The sequence below is a fragment of the Amphimedon queenslandica genome, unplaced genomic scaffold, assembly GCF_000090795.2.
Source record: "Amphimedon queenslandica unplaced genomic scaffold, v1.1 AMPQUscaffold_13506, whole genome shotgun sequence".
Classification (NCBI taxonomy): domain Eukaryota; kingdom Metazoa; phylum Porifera; class Demospongiae; order Haplosclerida; family Niphatidae; genus Amphimedon; species Amphimedon queenslandica.
The window spans coordinates 555,874-579,274 of NW_003546258.1; the positions used below are offsets into that span (position 1 = coordinate 555,874).

Sequence of the window (23,401 nt, forward strand, 5' to 3'; positions counted from 1 at the left end):
AGAATCAGGCCAAAGCCCCTGTACTATAGTACAGGGTCATTGGCCAAATTTTGCCAAAAATGACTAGGAGAGAATTTTCTATTTTATTACATTTTCTGATGCATATACATGTGCTTATGTTGTGTAGAAAGTTTGAGCTGATTCCGATCAAAATTGGATTTTTTACGAATTTTTGATGTTGCTGCTATTGGTTTTTCTGATGTTTATTAATTAATAATTAATATTCATTAATGGTTATTAATAGGAATGATGAGGTCACAGAGACGTCACACGAGCACGAAACTGAAGATGAAGCCCCACCCACAGACTCCAGTCCATTCACAAGCCTCTCGAGTAAGAGCACAATGGCCACTGCAATATCACTGCCTAAGCAAGATGAAGAGGAATGGACCAGCACTAAGAAAGAGAGTACTAGTACTAATGTTAATAGCGAGACTGAGGGGGAGAAGGGCATAGAGATCAGTGCTGAAGTACATATACCATCTAATGAGAGGTAAGTACATGTACATGTACATATGTACACTGTACATGTACATGTACCGTATAGCGCAAAATTTTCGAGCACTATAAATTTTGCGGATTTTGCAATTTTTTTGAAGATTCTGGAAGTTATATTATTATGGTACAAGATGGCAGACAGCATAATCCAAAAGTAGATTTTTGGACAAAATTTGCGAAATTTATAGCCCTCGAAAATTTTGCGCTATACAGTACATCATTATTTGGTAGATCTAGAGGTCTAAACTCCCTCTAGATCTACCAGTGTACATGATAATTATTTATTTATTTATTTATTATCTTCTCCTAACAGGCAGAACAGTACAACGTCCACTGCTCCCTTATTAAGTGGCTCTCCTCCAGCTACTTCTGATACTGATGGCCCCTCCACTAAGGAATCCCAGAGTACCAATGGGCCATTACGTGTAATGGAAAAACTAGAAGAGGAAGAGGGCGTGTCAGCTAAACCGACCAATCAGATTGAGTCTAATAGCGAAGACGGTGAAAAGTTATTGGTATCGGACACGAGACCAACAGATAATGAAAATTAGTCAAACAACACTCTCTGAGCACTCAATCATAAACTATTATGTAATAATAAAAAAATACAATAAAATAAATAAATAATAATAATGAAGTACTAATCAGTGTTATTGTTGTTGTTGTTGTTAAATGTTCTAGTGTGAAAGCAGTCATTTTGTCAGAGATACAGTATGTTGTAGCATTACTTGTTGCCTGCTCCACACTTTTTAATATCTTTATCTTTCTCTGTCTTCGTGTTGTCATGTCAGTACATCAGTAAAATTATTGTTAATTATGGACAACTCATTTTTGAACTGTCTCTCATCCCTTCCTCTCTCTCTTTTTCAATGGATAATTTTAACTTGTTTCTCTTCATTATATAATAATAATTATTATTAAATTTATCATTATTTAAAACGCATGTTACTAATAGTAGAAACATTTAAATATAGAAAAATCAGCAATCAATTTATTAGTTGCTAAAATTAATAACGATAGTAAGAGTGTCCGTCTTAAGGTGAATTTGGTGTTTTCCCTTGAGACGGTGAGAGGTGTTCCTCCAGTAGTAATCGTCCATTCTCCCCAGCCAAATTACAATAATACCTCATTGAGCGTTTCATGCCAAGACTATCAGCATATCGTGCATATTCTAAAAACACTGCCTCGATAAGCGAACCTATTAGTTAATGATGAAATATTAATAATAATAATTATTATTAATTTACTAGTTTCTTTATTTCTTCTCATCAGTCTGTATTCTAAACATGATTCGGCAAAAACAGCTGCTAAATTAAAGTATCTCATACTAAAATCAAAGAAATGGATAATAAATTAGCAATTACAAAATTACCTGTACAACATTTCGGTAACTTTAACAAATTGACCGAGCGACAAATAGACAAGAAGAGCCTTTTTCTTTTAGAAAAAATCAACAAAAATAAATAAATATTAATTAATAAAATTTACTTTTTGATTAACAGAAGATGATGCTAGGTGCTCTCCCCATCTCATAATCACTTCTTTGGCTTCTCTCTCGTTGAGCGTGCTCTTTGCCAGCCAGACTGACATGTACCATTGGCCGTAGGTCTGCATGTACCGACAGGCGTCTAAACCTTTATCAATTAGTGCCAGCAGCTGAGCACCCTCTGTAGGGAGAGAGAAAGTGAGTACTAGCAGCATATATGTATAGCAGAAAATTTTCATTGAGTGGTGATTTTTGCTTGTTTTGTTGGCCAAAAGTTTCAACAAAAATTTTAGACAATCAAAAATGGCTGGCTAACAATTAATAATTACTGTTAATACATGAAAATAAAATTAACGAAAATATCCTGTAAGACCTGTTTAAATGAACAATGAAATTTTATGGCAACAAAAATTTCCTGCTGCATGTATATGAGGTATTAATAATTATACCGTATACACCATATATTCGCAGGGGATTGAATTTTGCAATTTTTGCACTTTGGAAAAATTCACAAAATAGCATGCTGATTATAGTAAGTGTATGGTAATTACATGTACATTAAAATCGCAAAATCTTTATTTCCAAACACAAAAATGCAGCCAAATTGCAAAATTTTATACCCGTGAAATATTATAGTGTATACATGTAAGTATATACATGTATTGTATTTACATGCACGTACCTGATAGCTTGTTGTTGGCAATGAGGTTAGTTGCTACCAGTTTTATCGTACTTTGAGAAGCACCCGATGATCTTATCGTAGCGGCAAGACATGCTCTTTAATTAGAATAATAGTGGGCGGAGTCAATTTAGTGTGGACTTACTTTAGCGCGTCAGTGTAATAATCAGAGGATGAAGTATCAGTTTCCAGTAGCAACTGTACAGCACGATCGGTCTATGGGATACAACAATGGATTAATGTACATGTACACGTACAATTGTAGCTTCAAATTTGTCGGTCAAAAGTTTCATCAAATTCAAGAGGGGGTTTTTTTGACAAAATTATCAAGGTTTTTGACGAAATCTATGACTAACGTAAATTACTGTGGGTACATGTAGGTAGGTATACAAGGCAGTATTTTTTAATTTAATACTTGTTTTAAGAAGAGAAGTGTTTCTGCACAGTGTCTAGTCTGGCTTAAAGTATGTCGTCTACCATCATGACAAAGAACTCTGTGCAACTGATAATACTAAATGAATAAATGAATGATATTATGTAATGTTTAATTAATAGTTTCATACTTTATAAATATCTTGGTCCATGAATAAATCGTAATTAAGATCAAGCGGCGGAGTCAACTGCCACGTTCTTTGATTTGATTCTTGAATTAACGTATCGGATGAACTCCGCCCATCATCTAAAAATAATTAATTGATAAACCACACCCACTCCACTCAAAACCGCACCTTCCAAAAGGTCTTCTAACGAGTTCCTAAGAGCTGATTCAATATCAGTGGATGCATTAGAATCAGGTTGAAATAAATCAGAATCATCGTTAGTATCAGGGGCTGACGAATAATGGTATTTCTAATTATAAGGATACAATGAAATATTGAAATGTGTGCATATATGTACTTTATATTGTGGGTCTTGTAATCGGCTCTTTTCCTTTATCATGTGGTACAGAGCGGTCGTCCAAAACTGCATCTCAAATTCATCACCCAGTAATCTATTAATAGAATAGACCACACCTACCAGCCAAACCCACTTACATTGCTGCTACTAATGAGCGTTGAGGAGTCCCTAGTTTAGCATTGAGTAAAGAATCTCTGAACCGACTAACAATAATAATGATAAAACATTATTTATTTAATTACAAAATTAATTGATAATACTTTGGTAGTGTTTTTAGTAGTGTGGCCACTCCCTTTTCAATCGGATCACTTGAACTATCGGAAAAACTGAGAGAAAGAAAAACATGTACATGTACATGTACATGTACATGTACATGTAGTGTATGATGCTTAGTTATTAAATATACATGTACATGTACATGTACATGTACATGTATTTTGTAGATATGGTGCATGACTCATGTTTTCTTTGAATGACATCATTATTTTAACAACAGCATAACACAGCATTATTATATGTTAGATAACCCACAAGAAGTGTAGTATTAAGTATTAAGTGAATGATAAATATACTAACTCAAACTGGTCCAGTGTGTATTCAATATTCCATGATTGGTGCTGGAGTAGACACTTGAATCTAAACATTGACTGAGGGAGTACAATGGACGGATTGAAAACTGTCTCTAAATGAAGGAGGATAAATATTAAATAATAGCAACCTACATACACACACAATTAAAAGTGTTACAATATTTCAATGATTGATTATAATACCATGGTAGTCTGACGGGTTATAAGCGGTAGAGGAATAGATAAACTTGACGTCAGTGACTCTGATAGTGCCGTCACTCATGAGGCATATCAGTTTATCCGAGGAGCACCAGTCAAGATCTTCAACTGAGAGGTCACCTTTAGACCATTTGTACTGCCCTGTGATATCATCCTACAGAATAATCAATAATTGTAATTTAAAGACACATGTACATGCAATAAATACATGTATACAAACACTAATTTACATGTACTTACAATAGACAAGTGTACATGTATTTCAAATAAATACTCGTCGGAATCAGCTCAAACTTTCTACACATCATAAGGACATCAATGTGTATCAGAAAATGTAATAAAAATTTGGGATAATTTCGGAGCCATTTCTTGAAAAAAAAACCATGGGCTATAGCCTTGGGTATTTTTCAGAATTTTGGAGTTTTCTTAAAATGGCCGTAACTTGAAAAATTGAAGTCGGAATCAGCTTGAACTTGCTACATATCATAAGGATATCAATATGTATCAGAAAATGTAATAAAAATTTGGGATGATTTCGGAGCCATTTTTTGGAAAAAAACCATGGGCTATAGCCTTGGGTATTTTTCAGAATTTTGGAGTTTTCTTAAAATGGCCGTAACTTGAAAAATTGAAGTCGGAATCAGCTTGAACTTGCTACATATCATAAGGATATCAATATGTATCAGAAAATGTAATAAAAATTTGGGATGATTTCGGAGCCATTTTTTGGAAAAAAACCATGGGCTATAGCCTTGGGTATTTTTCAGAATTTTGGAGTTTTCTTAAAATGGCCGTAACTTGAAAAATTGAAGTCGGAATCAGCTGAAACTTGCCACACATCATAAGGACATCAATATATATCAAAAAATGTAATAAAAATTTGAGATGATTTCGGAGCCATTTTTTGGAAAAAACCATGGGCTATAGCCTTGGGTATTTTTCAGAATTTTGGAGTTTTCTTAAAATGGCCGTAACTTGAAAAATTGAAGTTGGAATCAGCTTAAACTTGCTACATATCATAAGGATATCAATATGTATCAGAAAATGTAATAAAAATTTGGGATGATTTTGGAGCCATTTTTTGGAAAAAAACCATGGGCTATAATAGCCTTGGGTATTTTTCAGAATTTTAGCCTATTTCTTAAAATGACCGTAACTTAAATACTTAAAGTCAGAATTAGCTCAAACTCGCTACATGTATTTACAATAAAATTCAAAGTAAAATCATTCATTATATATGTGTACATGTACACATACTTCTTTCATGTTGATTTCTCTGATGTCAAGTCGATTGTTGTAAAGTACCAATAACCTCTTGTTTCCCTTGCCAGGCCCAAACTTCATCTTTTTAATCTGCGACTTTGGAGTCTCCAAATATCTAAAATAAAAATAATAGAGAGAGAGAGAGGAGAGGGAATGGTCTGTACTTTAGTGACGAGGCGTTGATATCCCATAGAATTAAAGTACCTTCGGAGTCACCAGAAACTAAAGTGTCTCCTTTCCAAGACATAGCAGTGGGGGAGCGTAATGCAAACTGGAGGAGGAGAATAAGAATTAGTATAAATTGTTGTTGCTGTTGTTGATGACGCTTACGTTTTGTGATGATTGGGGTCCGAGTTGAAAGCCAGCTCTGTCAACAGTGATGTGATGAATGTTTGAATTAGCATCTATCAATGAGAGGATCTCTTTCTCTGGTAGCTACAAGAAATGAACAAATGTTATACAACAGCCTGGTTTTGGAGCAACTTTAAAAAATCATAAAAATATGATTTTGATCGGAATCAACTCAAACTTTCTACATAACATAAGTACATGTATATGCATCAGAAAATGTAATAAAAATAGAGAATTCTCTCCTAGTCATTTTTGGCAAAATTTGGCCAGTGACCCTGTACTATAGTACAGTTACTCTGGCCTGGAATACACAATGTACCTTTGAAAATTCAATTTTGATACGCAAAATTTGGCCCAAGACCATGTACTACATAGGAACTCGTTTTCCCGGTATAGCAAGGCTGCAAAAGTCGTGGCAGCCATTTTGTTTGGGGGTGAATCCTACTTAGTAACGCTACCACGTTACTAATAGTACATGGTCTCGGGCCAAATTAGGAACTTTGGCCCAATTTTGAGCAACTTTGAAATTCACTTTTGAAGTTTTGATTGAAATTTAGATCAGCATGATCTCAAAGTTAAAACACATACATGTACACATGTACATGTATGTGTGTACATGTACATACATGTACATGTATCACAATCAAAAAAATCTAATGGTAATGTACTTACTTGTGATTGTTTTATTGTCTGAATTGATTCTAATTCAGTTTCTGTTTTATGAGCTGGTGACGATACTCGCTGATTGTGGGGGTGTGGCTTAGGAACAAAGGATGAAAAAGCACTGACATTAGCCCATTCCTAAAAATAAATAAACAAACAAGCAAATAAATAAATTAATAAACAAATAAATAATAAATAAATAAATATTAATTAAAGAGTTTACGGACCACAGCTACAAATGAAGCTGGTTTTGATTCCAAAGACCTCATAAAGGAGAGAGTTTTAGCATTATAAAACTCTGGGGGCGTGTCCTTAATATTAACGACAAAATAATTCCTACAAAAAATCAATAATAGTTATCAATCATATTAATAATTAATAATAATACTTGTGCGTTGATATCCTGACACCAGTTATTGGCTGTACATAGTTATTTTCTCCTTTCTTCAATTGATTAACATGTCCAGTGTCTAAACTAACAGCGGCTAGCTCATTACGAACGAGGCCATTTGAGTTAGGAGGAGGATAGGCAAATGTAATTAGTGTATTGTGATTCAACCACTCTATACCTCTAAATGAATAAATAATAATAAAAATAATAATAATAATAATAATAATAATAATAATAGCTAAGTATCATTTAAGTATCATTTAAGCTAAGTATCATTAAGTATCATTTAAGCTAAGTATCATTAAGTATCATTTAAGCTAAGTATCATTTAAATATCATTCTACTATCATTTAGGTATCTTTACTATCATTTAAGCATCATCAGTTAAGCTAACTATCATTTAGTATCATTTCATTATCATTTAAGTATCATTTAAGTATCATTTAAGCTAAGTATCATTCTACTATCATTTAGGTATCAACATCATTTAAGCTAAGTATCATTTAAGTATCATTTAAGTATCATTCTACTATCATTTAAGTATCATTTAAGTATCATTCTACTATCATTTAAGTATCATTTAAGCTAAGTATCATAATAATAATAATAATAATAATAATAATAATAACAATAATAATAAATAACAATACAGTAATTAATAGCAATAAATAATAATAATAAATAATAATGCAGTAATTATTAATTAATAATTTATTTATAATTAAATACCTCACAGCACACGTATGTACAGTGATTTCTCTGTACAACTGCCGAGTGGACAAATTAACAATCTGGACTCCGCCCGTACCGTTGCCGACGGCAACCAGGGGTTTATAAAAATGCCAATTTTTGGTCGTGAGAGGCGGACACATCTTAAGTACAGTGGGAGCAGAGGCCAGCCCGTAATAAATATTAGTAAGAGTCATGTATGGAGATACTAGTGTATAAATATTAGTACCTATAAGATAACAATGATAATGATAATAACAATGATAATGATAATAACAATAATAATTCCATTCTTGTGGTATGGGTTTCTCCCTTTTCCTAATTTTCTCTCTCTCTCTCTCTCTCTCTTCCAATTCTTATTTTAGTAATAATAATAATAATAATAATAATAATAATAATAATAATAATAATAATAATAAATAATGTTTAATACTAACCATCAGATGGGTTAAACCAGTGTGGGGCTATAGACTGTGATAGAGTCAATCCTTCACAAGATGATCCAATCGGTCTGTCCCCTCCATTAGTGACAGGCAATGCACTGATGAGTGATAGAGGGGAACCTCCCTCTTCCCCTCTTCTCCCATCATACAGACCCATACACTCAAACCCAACGTCCCAGAAAAGAAGTTTACCCTCTGAAGTAAGGACACTCAGCTGTAGCTCGGTAGTAGGGCAGACAGAGAAGGCAAGTGGCTTTATATTTTTACTAATTCGCTGCGGCTCTGTCAAATAGTACAGATCATAAGTGACATCAATAAGCTCTCTAAAGTCGGCCATTGTTAGCGTATGTGTGCGGGGAAACTCTACAGGTTGACGGACCCGGAAACTAATACTCCCATTCTCATGGAGGCAGTAGAGGGCGTCCCTCTGTTGGCATGGGAAGAGTTGAAGGAAAGGGGCAGTGACTCTCTCAAGGTAAATGGACCCAATGGCTTGCATTATGTCCGTATCAATGATGAGGACTTCACGAGAGTAGAGTAAAAATAAATGCGAGCGACAAATTGGAGAAAAGGAAACTTGGAGACAATCGGACAAACTAAGACTATCATCATTACTAAAAATAGAAATATAGATACATTATAAAAATTTGAGTATTAAGTACTTTAAACTTTCATCTGATAGTAGTCTACGTGGTGCGTCCCTACTCCACCCTCTCCCTCCCCCTCCTATGGACTGGTGGTGTGGTACGTTCATGTACATCTTCTTACTAGTCCCTGAGGTGTTCTTTGGTGGGTTGAAATCATTTATGAATATGAAATAATCAGCAGACAGCACTAAATGAATGAACACATGAATACAACAGGTCACATAATGAACACTGTTAGATCTAGGGGGAGTTTAGGAGACTTTTGGTCTCTCATATTTAGCCTAGGTGGCCTTAACCCCCCCCCCCCATTTTTATTTTGATTGGTCTCTCAAAATTTATCTCTAATTCTAACAATGTACATGTACATACTTACAGACTAGCTGGTCGGGTGAGAAATGGTTGAAACTAAATGATAGAATATTCTCAGCAAAAGTAGTCCTGCTTATTCTGGTCCCAGTGTCAGCATTCCAGATACACATTGTACCAGGAGACGTGAATATTAACAATAAATCCCTACAAGTGTCCTAGAGACAAATAAATAGATAAATAAATAATATACATAAACATATAAATAAATAATAATAATAATATTAATAATATAAATGTATATAAATAATATACATAAACATACGTTAGTGGTAAGCCACTGTATATCAACCAGTGGTTTGTTTCCAATTGAAAAGTTTGAGATGTGAGTTGCTTGTCCAACATCCCAAACTATACACTGTCCATTAGCATCCACTGATGCCAGCCTAAGAATATATGGAGAGGCCAGTGTGCAATGATGGAGCTGTCTTGACCAACGAACCTACATTGCATGAATTTTAGATATACTGTACATGTGCATGCATGTATTTAGTATTAACAAAATACTTTTATGATGTTTGTGCTGTGTCCGTCAAGCGTCTGCAGGTTTTGCGATGTTCGAGGATCAACGACAACAACATACTTACTGCAACCAAAAGCAACAGGTCCAAGCCAGCTCCTAGAAGAGAGAGAGAGAGAGAGAATTACCAGCCACACCCTCCACACCACTTACCAATCCAGTGCCGTCCTGTTTGCTGGCTGAACGGGACCACACATCACCTGAGGAGTTACTTTAACGCCAGCTGGAATATGAGGAGTCCCTCCACTCATGACGGGATGCTCTTTCAGGATCTCCTTATCAATTCACAATGGAAGGTTGGGTATGGTAAAGGGTTAAAAATAAAAAAAATGACTCGTCGAAGGGTTAAAATTATTAATTTTTTTAGATGCTCAGCGTTGTAGTGAGAGATTTAGGAAAGATATGCTACAGATCAGCGTTGAATATACAGATGGAACTAGTTACTAAATATAGTAACAGAGAGACCAGTAATGTATTCATACTATTTTATAACTATGTTTGATTATGTCATATCTATGATTATGTTCACTAGATCATCTCTATGTACATATATATTTTGTTTTACTTATTTATTTCACTTTATCCTTTGTCCTACCTTTTAAAGTTATTACTATTATTATTATTATTATTATTATTATTATTTTTATTAAAATAATGTACCTAATCTGTTGTTACAGGATGGGATGATAGGTGAACTGTTGATATGCCAACACGACCCTCCTGTGTATACACTGGGACTGAGGGAGAAACTGTCAATAGAAAATGAAAATAAATTGAGAGATTTAGGAGCTGATGTTGTCAAAGTAAATATTTACATAATAATTATTAGTACTATTTTAATAATAATTATTAAATACAATAATTATTATTTTAATGATAATATTCTAGATCAGAAGAGGCGGTTTGATTACTGTCCATTCGGTAGGACAGCTGGTCTGTTATCCGGTAATTAACTTACACAAAATAAACGTGAGAGAAACAACTACTTTAGTCTATTATTGTCATCATTATTAATTTAATATACCATAGGTAGGTGTTAGAAATTACGTTAAAGGATTAGAGGCCTCTGTAGTAAGGACTTGTACTGAGTTTGGATTAAATGCAATTACTAATGAACATGTGGGCGTATGGGTGGGAGGAGCTAAAGTATGCGCTATAGGTAATTAATTATTTATAAGGATTGATTGACTGATTGCCACCCACACATTTAATTAGGTATTCAGGTTAGTAGGAGCGTGTCATTTCATGGTTTGGCATTGAATGTATGCAACGAGTTGTCTTGGTATGAACACATTGTGCCTTGTGGTCTTAAAGACAAAGAAGTCACAACAATGGAGAAAATATTAAACAGAAACAGTAAGAAAGAAAGAGAGAAAATGAAGATTTATTTCTTTCTCTTATATAGTTGTTGTCCAAGATGTATCTCCAGTATTAATTAAACATTTAACGAATCAATTCAATTTATCATTAAAATAAAACTATTCTCTCTCTGTCTTTTCTTTGCATTTCATATACATATTGATATTTTCATTAGATTTCATTAAAAGATCAGTTAAGTGAGCCTCAGCCACTCTAAGTCTATCTAGTAGTATATTCACAGGGACATTGATGGTCCTTGAACAATGATCGATCAGAAACTGCTCAGACTGTGATAACGACAGCTGCTCCAGTGGCAATACATTACTCCTGTCAATCATTACTGGCTGATAGAGTCTACTGGATCTTCCAAGTGATTCTAAATTCAAGTCCAACGGTATCCATCTTGGAACAACGGCCTCAGCAACCGTGTGAACTCTATCGCCAATCGTTATAAACAGTTGTCGCTTATTTGTTACACTTGCTGTTGCAGTTGCTTCCTCTCTCCTTCTCCTCTCTCTCCTCTTGGCGACAAAGTTCCCAAATAATGACTTAAAATGGCCTCCTTTCTCTCCTTGCCTAAGCTGTCCCGTATTGACGTCCAAGTTAAACATGCCGAAATACTTCTCCTTGCAACTTTTCATGTAACAAGACATGTCGTCCAAATGTACCAAATCACTATAACAGAAATAATTATATCAATTATTTATTAATTAACTAACTTTTGTGATGGCTTAATGTCAGTCTGTATTTTATTATAGCGTTCCCTGGTCACCATAGCAACCCAGTCTTCCCAAACATAAGTATATTTCGATTTATCAAAATCCTCCGAAGAAGACACAGACTGTTCTCCTTGAACTCTGAAAATGAACACAAGACGATAATTGATGTTCATCTAGTTATATCTATTACCTTTCATAATTATCATCCAATCTATAAACTAGTTTCATTAATATAATGATATTAATAATGACACCAACGTCAATCAATACGTACGGGCCCATGTTTGGAAGAGTTGTCTCCTGGTACAAGTACAGTAACCTTTTCAAAGGAGTCAATAAACTATCTAAACAACAAGAAGATAAACAACAAGAAGATAGATAAACAACAACAACAACAACACAAGAAAAAAAACAATTCAACCTGGTAGTAGCAGCTTCTTGAGTAGTACTGTGGCCATTTTCATGACATCAAGTGGTAGGAACTGTAAAGCCAGACTTGTCTTTACATGTGACAATGACCTTGAGAATTCCTTAGGAAACAATGGGGACTACGTGAAATAAGACTCCATTAATTATTACTATCAATAATTATACATTATTATTACATGGTTCTCAGCAATTCTCCTTCTCTGGTAAGTTAGCATTCTCTTAGTGAGAGCCTTAGGAAGAACAAGATGCCATGAGTAGTAAGGGATGACATCTTCATACACTAGACTATAATAAGGGAAGGAGTATTAAAATATTAATAATAATACATAGTTGTGCATGCTAACTTTATAAAGTCATTGAGAGGTAGGTAATTATTGGAATAAAGTAATGAGAAATAGAGCAAGGCAACTAGTGTCCTCTTAGATATGAAGGCGTGTTTATTTCGCATAATCTTGAATGATTTTTGAAACAACCTATCCAGTTTACTGGAATCATCAGTTAAAGATAAATCATAATAGTCTTCATCACTATCCTCCCCTTCAACCTCTTCTTGTTGCTCTCTCTTCTTTTTTGGTGTTCCTCTAGTTCTCCTTCCTTTCAATATAACACGATACAATGACTTGAAAGATATGTTTGATGAACTGCTAATACAGGACTTCTCCATAGTGTCTACTTTATTGAAAGCACTTAGTTGATTGTAGAACAGATATTTAAGAAACATGAACCATAACAGTTTAGCACAGGCCTACACGTACATGTACGTACATCAGGAAGAGATGAAATACACAGAAGGGAGTTAGTTGTTATACTTCAATATCTTTCTCACAAAATTTCTCTTTACTGATACGGTCCATGTATAATTTATAGATGAATTGCCAGCTCTCATAGAGTGAGAGAGTACAATCCTCTTCATCTTCCAGTGACCTTTTTGGTACTAATAATGAATACTATAATAGTGTGTGTGTGTGTGTGTGTGTGTGTGTGTGATGTAGCAGCTGTACCTTTTCTCACTCTTAATTTATTGTACATTATTATACTGGTAGGATCATCCTCAGTCATCTCATCGTGCATCACCTAAACATAAGTGCATGTATAAGTGTAATAAAAATGGAGGATTCTCTCCTAGTAATTTTCGAGCAGCTTTAAAAATTTGTGAAAAATTCAATTTTGATTGGAATCGGCTCAAACTTTCTACACAACACAAGTACATGTACATGCATCAGAATATGTAAAAAAATGTAGATTTCTCTCCTTTTCATTTTAGGCAAAGTTTGGCCAACATCCCTGTACTATAGTATACAGAGACTTTGGTCCCATTTTTAAGCAGCTTAAAATTTTTTTTTAATCCAAAGTTGATTGGAATTAGCTCAAACTTTCTACACAACATAAGTATTATATATATATACATACATGTACTCAGAAAATGTAATAAAAATAATTATTTTGGCAAATAAATTTCTCTGTTTATTCTTTCCAAAATCAGCAATTACCTGTGATTGTGTACCACATTCAAGGCAGTAGTAATGTCCATCTTGATTCTCATATGAAGTGTTACCACACACAGGACAAATTTCTTCCTTAGAATCCATTTGACATCACACGTGATGCTGGGCGGGAAGGAGCGGCTGTACACACGTGCCTACACGTGTCCAAAATGGCTGCCGACAGGGACTGCGATTTGAGCTCACTTGTAGAAGATTTTGAGCAATGGCAGAAAGTGCAGCATGTACTTTTGATATGTATAATATTTTATTTGTGTCCCTAGATAACTTTTGAGCTGTTTAACGAAAACAAAGAATTGAAATCAGAGGTTAGCTCTCTCAAGAAGCAGTTCAGCCTTCATGAAGAGGCAGAGAGAACCTTGAAAGACAGTAAATAATGAGACATTCTGTCAGTGTATTCCTCTCTAATGTATACAGATAATTCAGAACTGCTATCAACTGTTAAGAAACTACAAGATTCACTAATGCAGCGATGTGAGATGATCAGTGAGAATAGCAAACTTAAGGCAAGGCTGGTAACTCAGTATTGTAATCTTTGTAGACCAAAAGTTCTGCTAGTTTTCCATAAAAATTTTACTCTTTTATTAAGCTGTGGCAGGCAAAGGTGCATAAAATCCGCAAAATGAATTTTGCTGTCTAACTTGCAAAAATTTTGAGCCACAGAAGTTTCTAGCTATGCAATAGAATGTATAGTTTTATACTGTTTGTAAAGGAAAGGATGGAGAGACTGCAAAGAGAGACCAGTGAATTGGAAGCACAGCACAAAGACCAAATGAGAGAAGCTATGGACAATCTTGAAGCAATCAAAGAAGCACACAAAAAGGATGTTGTACATATACAAGCAGTCACTTCTAAAGAAAGTTAGCCTATATCGGCTGTTTAATGTTAGTTTATTTTCCTACTTTATAAAGTGAGAAAAGAAATTGATTTACTTCAAAGGAACTTGCAAGAGAAATCTGAGGACATAAGTGCATTACAAAAGCAAGTAGGAGATGCAGAAAGAGATAAACACACTGAAATAGTCAAACTAAGACTAGAGGTATACATAAGTGTTGATATACATAAGTGTTATCATCAGTGTTGTAGTATGATGCGAAGCTACTAAAGATACAAAAACAAACTGCCAAATCACAAACTCAGACCTCTTCTTCAACCACTCTGACTAACAACTCTATATTCAGACAAGTAATAGTAGAAGCAAGCAACTATCAATTACTGATTCGTATAATGTTGCTGTATAGAAACTGCAGGCAGTGAAAGTGGAATCAGAGAAGGAAGTAAAGGCACTGAGAAAAAGAGTGCTAGAACTTGAGAAAGAATTAATGTCTAAGAACAAGCAAAGAAAACTACATTAAATTATGTATTAGTAAACAGTAATAATTAATAATGACTACTTATTAAAATCACTAGTTAATTGTCGAAATGCTTTGTAAAAGGATTCTTTATTTAGTAACAGTACCGAGCGATGAGGTGAGAACACTTCGTCATCAAAACTCCACCTGCCACCTTGAACTGTATCATGGTCAGAGGACACTGAATAGTTATGCTCAAATAAAGACTCCTAATAATAATAATAATAATAATAATAATAATTTACAATCGTTACATTAAACTTACTTTTTTGAAGTACTCCATTTCTGGAAAATCGTATATTATATTATTAGTCTTTGATTTATTCTTTTGACCTTTTCTCTTGCTGGAGCTTTCGGAGTCAGTCAGTGAATGTGAACGTGTAATAACAATAAAATGAGTAATCTATTAATAATAATAATAATAATACACCACGCAACATACATTACAAACCAACTTTAGAAATATTAGCCTCAACTTCATCACTGAGAAAAAGAGAGAGAGAGAGGAATACAGTAATATTAATTGTATGTGTACTGCTTGTAGCAAAAAAAATGCTAAATTAATAATATTTTTAATGAATGGTTAAAGTTACCATATGCTTGACTTACATTAAGCAGTTAAGGACAGGTGGTCCAATGTCAGGTGGTATATTTAGAAACCTCTCATGTAGCACCACACCTATCAGGTACTGTGGATCGGCAGAAAGCTCTTTAATCTTCTGTGCAAGTTTTGAAGTAGAACAAGCATTCATTAAATATTCATATAAACCACTCTAAAAAAATAAATAAATAAATATAATATAAATAAATACATGAATTAATTGATTACTTTATCTTGTGGTAGTTGTACTAATGTTGTTATACCATACACATTGTCATCTCCTGACTCCTCCCCTGACTCCACACCTTTTACTGACTCCTCGTCCTCTTCATTATTACACGTCTAAATATAGCAATAATATACTAATAATATGCTGATAATATACTGATACTTTTATTAGACTCCCAATATTCTTTTGCTGTACAATGTATGAGGAAAGACTAGAGACATCTACAGGTGCTTTTAAAAACAACTAAACAATAATGATAATAATAATTCCGTAATTATTAAACGGACTTGTTGTAGCAGTCTCCTTATCCCGTGATAGTCAGTTTCTTTTATTTCTGTTCCTTCAAATTCTACTTGAATCTCCTATTAATTTTAACCCACAAAATGGCGGATATATGTCAGACTAATATTACCAAATCAGATTCTACAGAACTACTATCATCGCTCGAAGATCCTTCCTCTTCCTCCTCTTCTTGTAAACTGAGATGTTCTTCTTCTCCTTCTTGTTCAAGTTTCAACTTCTTTCTTTTGCTGCTCATTATAGTACCACGTGTAATAACATTAATAAAAATAACTAGCTCAACCTACCATGGATATTAAAAATCAAATTATTAGTTGAGCTCCGCCCATAACTAATGAAGGAAAAATGGCACTTTGCAGTGTACATGTAAAAGGTTACATTCTTTTGGCGGGATTGTTGCTGTACATTATTGTGTGCATGTATTGTATTAGTAATTGTTGGACTCTTACTGCACAGGTATAAGAATGCCATGCATTAATAAAAACATCCCTTTCTCTAACTCTTTCCCCCTCTCTCTCTTTCCCCCTCTTTAGATTGACGCCTTCTCCCCTGGTTTATGCTATTATGGTATGCTAATGTCCGCTGTGCTTCCGGCCTTCTTTACATTCTGCTTCTTCAATTGGTTGAACTATAAACTATTCAAACACAACTAGCGCTATCAATGGTCATTAAGTTTTATATCACCCGCCATGTCATTTGTACCCTAATAGTTTACATAAGAACATGATTACCCTCTTATCATAATAAAGTGTCATGTTTCAGTGAGCGGCTCCTGTTTTTGCATTGTCTCACATATACTCCGTTAACATTATACAACTAAAAAACTCTTTAATGTTACAACGGACATTAGAGAGGGGGAGAGAGGAGAGGGGTCATGTCTTGTTATTCCATTTCTTTGCATAGCTGTAATGCACACTTGAAGACTTTGTTAGGTTAGCATGTTGAGGAGCTTCTTGTAGAGCCTCTAGTGATTCATTTTACGACATTGCAGAATGTCATTCGTGACATGTACATGGACCCTGGAGGAAAAAAATGAATTTTGAGGATCAAAAGGATTTTAGTGCATAGTTGCAAATGTCTCTCTTAGCAGGGATCCTTTGCCCAATAAAAGTTCAGAGCATTTCCAGAGGCACCACATATTTTGATCAGTTTTCTCCTTCTCTTTCAGCCCTTACCTGCACTGTGACCCTACTGAAGCCAATATGAGCTCAGTTTTTACAAAGCCCTCCTCAGCTACTAACTGCAGTATTCCTCCTCCTCCTGTTGATAGCACAGAGAAGCAAAGCTACCAACAACAACAGTGTTTTACTGCTTCTTCTTCAAGTAGCCCTTCTACTCTATCTCCTGGCCTCCCTCCTGTTCCTCCATTATCAGTCCAGCAGCACTACAGGGCCTATTCCTACTATCCTTCTACTTGCATACCAACTGTAGCCAAGTACAATCCACAGCATCTTTCTGTGCCACCTCCAAGCAACATAAGGTAACCCTTAATCCTCCATGCCTTGCATAATAAACTTTCTTTTTCTTGCAGAACTCACTTCTTTCATACTTCAGGAGGACAACAAGCAGCAACTGCAGCAGTTGGTTCTAGTCTTCCTTATGACAACAAGACTCTGTCATACTCTGCTAGCCAATACACTAGCAGTAATACCTATAGCAGTTCCAACTACAACCTAACAAACAAAGTTGCTGCAACACTGCTACAGTTGCAAGATCCTGTACTCCATTCACTGCCTGGCCCTCCTTCAGGTGGCTACCATCCACCACCACCACTCAAGTTTGTTCCAGGCCCACTGCCTCATACAACTGGTGTTGACCATGAAGGAGCTTCACCCTTAGAAGGTACAGCTTCACCAACTCAACCAACCTCATACCAGTCAGCTGCCCAGTTCATGTTTCAAACTGGATCTGCCTTCCCTCCCTCCCCATTCCCCACTCATAACTCGTCCCCATGCTGGAGTCACTCCCCCTGGCCTTACATTCCATTCGGTACTCCTCCAGTATCTGGTGCTAGTCATTGTCCTAGTCGTGGGACAGGGGGAACAGGAGTAGGTACCCAAAGTAGAGGAGGAGGAGGAGATAATAAAATCAACTCCTGCCATGTTTGTGGAAAGACTTATGCACGTCTCTCCACCTTGCGCTCTCACCTCAAGTCTCATAGCGGAGAGAAACCTTACCAGTGCTCCATATGTCAAAAGTCTTTCACTCAAGCGGCTAACTTGACAGCTCACCTCCGAACGCACTCTGGAGAAAAGCCGTTCAAGTGCCCAGTCTGCCATCGAGGGTTTTCGCAGTCCTCGTCCGTTACAACGCACATGAGGACCCACTCTGGGGACCGACCGTACAAATGTAACGTCTGCAATAAAGGGTTTGCCGATAGCTCTACGCTCACCAAGCACTACCGTACTCACACTGGGGAGAAACCCTACCAGTGTAAGATATGCGAGGCAAAGTTCTCCCAGTCTGGAAACCTCAACCGACACATGAGGACCCACCGACACCATTACGGCAACGGTATGGACATGAGGCGTATATAGACAAGAAGAGAAAGGAACTAGTCTATAGAGAGACATTAGTTAAAGATAGAGACATTAGTTAAAGACACATACTCATACACTTATAGTTAGAGCTATAGTTCACTGTTAGATACCTTATCACTTATTGACATGTGTATATTAGTTGATGGCTATGTTTCCATTATCAATAGTTGTCTTTACTATTCTCACCATTATTGTACTCCATTTAGCTTGTAATCCAATTTGGCAGACAGCCATACTTGCCAGTCCAAGAATTATAGTACATACACATGTACAGTGTAGTATTGCCTGCTCGTGCATGTATATTGGCTGATTGGATTACAGTGTTTATTAACCTTTTAAAACTGCTGAGAGCTACTGCCTATCATAACAACAGAAGTAACTGATAGTTAATATTGAAAATTGTGATCATTAGAAAAAATAAAACACAAACTATCATAAAATAGCAATAAAGAGAGAGAGGGGGGGGGAGAGATAAATTGTTAAAAATGATTAGTAAGTCCTATTAAATCTATATCATGTAATGAGTGGATGATGATTGTGATGAGCTGTTTGAGTACAATAATGCATGGACATGTTAGAATGGGAATGAGGAGACACAGGTGAGTAGTGTATGTGTGAAATGACTGATGAATAATGATTGGAAATGAACAATTGACATGTATAATCAGGAGAGAGAGTGAGTGAGTGAGAGGTGAATTTTACTGTCACAAAAAGGATAAATACATTTAATTTTAAAAAGCCAAAATACCTCCAAAATGTTAACTTGTGAATGGTGGATTGCTTGTTACTGGTGGATATGAATGAATGTGATTAGAGAGGTAGAGAAATGACACCTTCCTTTGAAGATGTCAAGATGAGAGAGCAGCTGTAAATGGTCGAAGAAGAACTACAACACAGGCAGATATTGCAAGCACGCTAATTAAGACAGAAAGCAGGCGCCTAGGGGTTATCCACTAGACAGCTGCTAACTGAGCAGATAGCTGGTTATTGTGGGTCTTCATATGACGATGAAGGTTGCCAGATTGGGAGAAACCAAGATTACATATTTTACACCTGTAAGGTTTTTCACCGCTGTGTATCCTCTTGTGTTTAGTGAGAGTCGAAGTATCAGCGAAACACTTCCCACAGTAGTCGCAGCGATACGGTCTTTCGCCAGAATGAGTTCGGAGGTGGGTTGTAACGGACGAAGACTGAGAGAACCTCTTTTGGCATATTGGACAGCTGAAAGGTTTCTCGCCGGAATGGGTCCTCAAATGTGCTGTGAGATTAGCTGCTTGAGTAAATGCTTTGGCGCATATGTCACACCGATAAGGTTTCTCACCACTATGGGTCCTCATGTGAGTCTTTAAAGTAGACGGACGTGCGTAGCTCTTGCCACAAATCTGACAAACATTGTTACCCTTACTGCTAGAGCGTCTTTGCTTTCCCGGAGGTGGAGTTGAAAATATCTTATCGGACATCGGGCTACTGAGATCGGGAGGAGCAATAGGAGTCCCTTCGGCGGAGCCCCTCCCGTCATTCATGTGGTGTATGTTAGGAAGGGACAGAGACTGAAAAACTGGTTTTATATCTTGAACGAATCTTCCATCGTATTGTCTACAGCCAGACCTGGTGTCGAACCCGATCGCTGTCACAGTACCAGGAGGAGAGCCTGTATCAGAATGAGAGGGATGGAAACCATGCTTAAGGGTCTGTAGTAGATCTACAGGAGAAGATTGACCATCTTCTTCACTCCCTGGGTTATTAGTAGTAGTGAAGCCGTTTAGTTTAGAAAGGACGGAGAGAGAGGAGGAGGAGGAAGAGGTTGGAGTAGAGGCCTGAGGAGTGCTTGATCCTGAACTAGCGTTTAACTGTAGCAAGGCATTAGCAATGTCTCTCTGGTCCTGCGCTACTGAAGGTCTACAGAAAGAAAGAACAATAATAATTAACGTTATGATAAATAATGACACCATTGTTCTCGGCTAGCTCTCTCCTCATACACGTACACTAGTAAAAGGCTGGATAAACTTATAACAGATTCTTTGAGTAGGCTGGCTATTTCAGAGACTTCTCTAGCCATTATCCTCCCTGTATCTCTCTTAGAGACAGAGAGAAAGAGGAGAGTTGTGGTCGCCAAATAGTCGGAATGTTTTGCACGTAGATTATTAGTCTACGACCACGCATATCCTTGTCGCTCTGTTTTTGCAACATGACACCAAACCTTACTCCCTCCTTCTCCCTCTCTCTCTGCACACACACTTACTTCTGGTCGAAATGGTGAGGATATTGTTGATATGCAACGTCTAGTGGGAATGCCTGGTGTCCTGCAGGTCCCTGTCCTGGAGCAGCATGGTGGCCGGCTGATGGTATAAAGAAAGGATGCGGTCCTGGCCCGTTTGCTGGAGACATTTCTCCTGGTCTTCTTCCAGCAGCTGCGGCAGCTGCTGCTGCTGCGTTCACATTGAAATACTGTCCAGGGAAGATGTGGGCTCCATGGGGGAATCCAGCAGTCATGAAGTTAGTCATCCCTGTTGGTACTGATTCTGGTATATAGGACATAGCCATGTGACCTCTGCTTGACTGTACTGTTTGGACTGTGGTTGCTAAGGACATACTAGGCTGTAAAGGATCCTGGCCTATTGTTTCTAGCTTGCTTCTGTCTCTGTAGCTGAGCAAGCAAGCAAGGGGGCTGCAGTGAGCTAAGGTAGTGCTTCTCCTTATCTTTATGGCTTCAAACACTACTCCAAAGTTTATTCACACTCCAATGCCTTCTAGCGTGCACTTAGCCGGCTGTACCTCACACCTGCTGTATGTACTGGTCGATGGAGACTGATAGCTGTACTTTATATCTTGCGACCTGCTCTAGAAAGAGAAGAGAGATGGAGCTAGAGGTAGGGGAGGCTGCAGAGACCAAAGAGGACCTGTAGGACTTTACTAAAGCTGTTTAAGTGAGCTCCAAATATGCCCTCCTGACTATTAGCATCATAGACTGAAGAGGCTTCCTTTATAGTACATTGTGGTATTACGGAGATATGCGGAAACCAACCTCGTACACGCCACTTAACACTACTTAGAGATTGGACAATACATGCAATAATAACTTTATTTGTTGTTAATACCATTATTATTATTAGTAATATCATAAAATGATAAAATTAGAAGTTTAAACATAGCAATAAGAAAAGGAACATATTATTATTACTTATAATAATAATAATAATCATCATAAATTATTGTTGTTGCTATTATTATTATTATTATTATTATTATTAATAGTAAAGCAGTTACATGTATATACATGTAGACCTATTCCCGCTAAAGTCGAGAGCGAGAGCGATAGCGCACAAATGAGGCTTAGCCTGAAATGTACAAAGGATCATAATCAGGTTACCAATGTATATTGAAAATAAGATTAACAGCTTAAACCAAATATACTTAGCAGTCTTCAGTCACGTAATTACATACATGTAACATGTACATTAAACATGCACATCATCAAAAACTCATTTTAATCTAGTTCATGTATAGTATGTGGTCATCCACTATAAAGAGACTAAGGTACATAAACAGAGCCCTTAAGAAGCATGGCCTCTCACCACAAAACCCTTCCGACAAGTAGCGACCAATTAGATTGAGCTCATCTCCATGGCAACGACTAACATAAACATAGCGAAGGGTATTAGTACACAAAATCCTTCTAGGGAGTCTTGGAATGTCACATACGCTGAGAGAAAGGAAGAAGGTATAAGGCACACTTTAAAATATTTTAATAAAAACATAAACAAATTATTGCAACACATAGACACTAATACTGGACATGGTAGAGTGATTGATGATTATAGCTTGAGTGGAAGGCCAATAAAACAGAGGAACTATGTTACACAGTAATCTTTATATTGAAAACTACTCAACTGCGTCATTTATCAAGTGATATAATATTTTCATTACTCATTGAGGACAATTTCTAAATTAGTGTTCAAGAAGTGATTATTAATATATTGACACATCAATGGCTTCAGAAATGGTAAAGAACTAATTAACAGAAAATGGTGACATAGCCTAGGAATCACCTGACTGTAGGAGGGGACACAGACCCTTTAACATAATGTACACACTATGATGTATAGTTACACCAACTTAAATATACTTCTAATGTTAGTGCACAGTACTTAAACCCACATTAATTAAACATGAACATGTAGTACATGTATAATTTACTAGTACATGTATAATTTACTAGTACATGTATAATTTACTAGTACATGTATAATTTACTAGTACATGTATAATTTACTAGTACATACTAAACAACACTCGTGTACTACACAGGACAGAGAGACACGTTCAATCTAGCCAAACCTCAACAAATACATTCACATGTATACATGTACAGTTACATACACATGTACATGTACATGTGTACGTGCACATTTGTTATTATCATATAGTAGTATGTGGTGATTGTGGTATAGTATATAATATTATGTTATACTAGCACCTTTAATATAAGGCGACCACTCTACCAGCTGTCAGTGTAAACACCTGTAACATAATTATAAAACCCTCTTCTCTCTCTTTCTCTTCTATGCATGCACATACGTGTACATGTACATGTACAATGTACATGTAGCTGTAGGTTATAATTATGCTAATGCGTTAGACACCATATA

General features: G+C 36.1%; 8 protein-coding genes across 12 annotated transcripts; 4 read left to right on the forward strand and 4 right to left on the reverse strand.

Moving 5' to 3' along the window:
* Positions 1 to 209: 209 nt before the first annotated feature.
* On the forward strand, positions 210 to 1,406 carry LOC100632319 (uncharacterized). Its single transcript, XM_020008877.1, has 2 exons — positions 210 to 493; positions 812 to 1,406. The coding sequence occupies exons 1-2, from the start codon at positions 231 to 233 to the stop codon at positions 1,047 to 1,049; spliced, it is 501 nt and encodes a 166-aa protein (XP_019864436.1). The 5' UTR covers positions 210 to 230; the 3' UTR covers positions 1,050 to 1,406.
* On the reverse strand, positions 1,363 to 10,042 carry LOC100632443 (WD repeat-containing protein 11-like). Of its 2 annotated transcripts, XM_020008865.1 has the most exons (27): positions 9,875 to 10,041; positions 9,709 to 9,820; positions 9,467 to 9,643; positions 9,209 to 9,359; positions 8,851 to 9,022; positions 8,183 to 8,802; positions 7,746 to 7,974; positions 7,014 to 7,196; positions 6,853 to 6,961; positions 6,635 to 6,763; positions 5,942 to 6,046; positions 5,776 to 5,882; positions 5,606 to 5,726; positions 4,334 to 4,502; positions 4,137 to 4,242; positions 3,821 to 3,886; positions 3,698 to 3,763; positions 3,561 to 3,654; positions 3,392 to 3,512; positions 3,227 to 3,342; positions 3,079 to 3,174; positions 2,809 to 2,879; positions 2,667 to 2,761; positions 1,987 to 2,165; positions 1,871 to 1,935; positions 1,746 to 1,825; positions 1,363 to 1,696 (listed from the first exon to the last, which is right to left on the reverse strand). In XM_020008865.1, exons 1-27 carry the CDS (start codon positions 9,970 to 9,972, stop codon positions 1,533 to 1,535), a joined length of 3,801 nt encoding a protein of 1,266 aa, XP_019864424.1. In that variant the 5' UTR covers positions 9,973 to 10,041; the 3' UTR covers positions 1,363 to 1,532. The 2 variants fall into 2 exon arrangements, with proteins under 2 accessions (XP_019864424.1, XP_019864425.1); XM_020008866.1 differs by lacking the exon at positions 1,363 to 1,696 and having other exon boundaries at positions 1,757 to 1,825; positions 1,988 to 2,165; positions 9,875 to 10,042.
* A 13-nt stretch (positions 10,043 to 10,055) lies between these two features.
* LOC100632570 (putative lipoyltransferase 2, mitochondrial) lies at positions 10,056 to 11,302 on the forward strand. 2 transcript variants are annotated; one of them, XM_020008875.1, is made up of 6 exons: positions 10,056 to 10,193; positions 10,399 to 10,524; positions 10,610 to 10,690; positions 10,751 to 10,880; positions 10,937 to 11,077; positions 11,127 to 11,302. In XM_020008875.1, exons 1-6 carry the CDS (start codon positions 10,089 to 10,091, stop codon positions 11,195 to 11,197), a joined length of 654 nt encoding a protein of 217 aa, XP_019864434.1. In that variant the 5' UTR covers positions 10,056 to 10,088; the 3' UTR covers positions 11,198 to 11,302. The 2 variants fall into 2 exon arrangements, with proteins under 2 accessions (XP_019864434.1, XP_019864435.1); XM_020008876.1 differs by having other exon boundaries at positions 10,119 to 10,188; positions 11,127 to 11,281.
* On the reverse strand, positions 11,153 to 13,851 carry LOC109593774 (TATA box-binding protein-associated factor RNA polymerase I subunit B-like). The gene is made up of 9 exons (XM_020008867.1): positions 13,719 to 13,851; positions 13,230 to 13,302; positions 13,038 to 13,162; positions 12,573 to 12,973; positions 12,405 to 12,513; positions 12,221 to 12,347; positions 11,990 to 12,143; positions 11,800 to 11,937; positions 11,153 to 11,755 (listed from the first exon to the last, which is right to left on the reverse strand). Exons 1-9 carry the CDS (start codon positions 13,815 to 13,817, stop codon positions 11,200 to 11,202), a joined length of 1,782 nt encoding a protein of 593 aa, XP_019864426.1. The 5' UTR covers positions 13,818 to 13,851; the 3' UTR covers positions 11,153 to 11,199.
* On the forward strand, positions 13,847 to 15,183 carry LOC109593775 (cingulin-like). The gene is made up of 7 exons (XM_020008874.1): positions 13,847 to 13,945; positions 13,994 to 14,099; positions 14,148 to 14,236; positions 14,443 to 14,590; positions 14,642 to 14,769; positions 14,817 to 14,915; positions 14,972 to 15,183. Exons 1-7 carry the CDS (start codon positions 13,883 to 13,885, stop codon positions 15,083 to 15,085), a joined length of 747 nt encoding a protein of 248 aa, XP_019864433.1. The 5' UTR covers positions 13,847 to 13,882; the 3' UTR covers positions 15,086 to 15,183.
* Positions 15,033 to 17,017, reverse strand: LOC105316636 (BRCA2 and CDKN1A-interacting protein-like). Of its 2 annotated transcripts, none has more exons than XM_020008873.1 (9): positions 16,944 to 17,017; positions 16,325 to 16,495; positions 16,200 to 16,274; positions 16,075 to 16,155; positions 15,912 to 16,025; positions 15,692 to 15,855; positions 15,538 to 15,565; positions 15,348 to 15,485; positions 15,033 to 15,291 (listed from the first exon to the last, which is right to left on the reverse strand). In XM_020008873.1, exons 1-9 carry the CDS (start codon positions 16,965 to 16,967, stop codon positions 15,121 to 15,123), a joined length of 966 nt encoding a protein of 321 aa, XP_019864432.1. In that variant the 5' UTR covers positions 16,968 to 17,017; the 3' UTR covers positions 15,033 to 15,120. The 2 variants fall into 2 exon arrangements, with proteins under 2 accessions (XP_019864432.1, XP_011409995.2); XM_011411693.2 differs by lacking the exon at positions 16,944 to 17,017 and adding an exon at positions 16,662 to 16,750.
* A 376-nt stretch (positions 17,018 to 17,393) lies between these two features.
* On the forward strand, positions 17,394 to 18,952 carry LOC100632824 (protein glass-like). Its single transcript, XM_003383930.3, has 2 exons — positions 17,394 to 17,692; positions 17,744 to 18,952. The coding sequence occupies exons 1-2, from the start codon at positions 17,415 to 17,417 to the stop codon at positions 18,747 to 18,749; spliced, it is 1,284 nt and encodes a 427-aa protein (XP_003383978.1). The 5' UTR covers positions 17,394 to 17,414; the 3' UTR covers positions 18,750 to 18,952.
* Positions 18,953 to 19,132: 180 nt separating this feature from the next.
* On the reverse strand, positions 19,133 to 21,835 carry LOC105316601 (protein glass). Of its 2 annotated transcripts, none has more exons than XM_020008870.1 (2): positions 20,995 to 21,835; positions 19,133 to 20,651 (listed from the first exon to the last, which is right to left on the reverse strand). In XM_020008870.1, exons 1-2 carry the CDS (start codon positions 21,342 to 21,344, stop codon positions 19,706 to 19,708), a joined length of 1,296 nt encoding a protein of 431 aa, XP_019864429.1. In that variant the 5' UTR covers positions 21,345 to 21,835; the 3' UTR covers positions 19,133 to 19,705. The 2 variants fall into 2 exon arrangements, with proteins under 2 accessions (XP_019864429.1, XP_019864430.1); XM_020008871.1 differs by lacking the exon at positions 20,995 to 21,835 and adding an exon at positions 20,738 to 20,894.
* Positions 21,836 to 23,401: the final 1,566 nt, after the last annotated feature.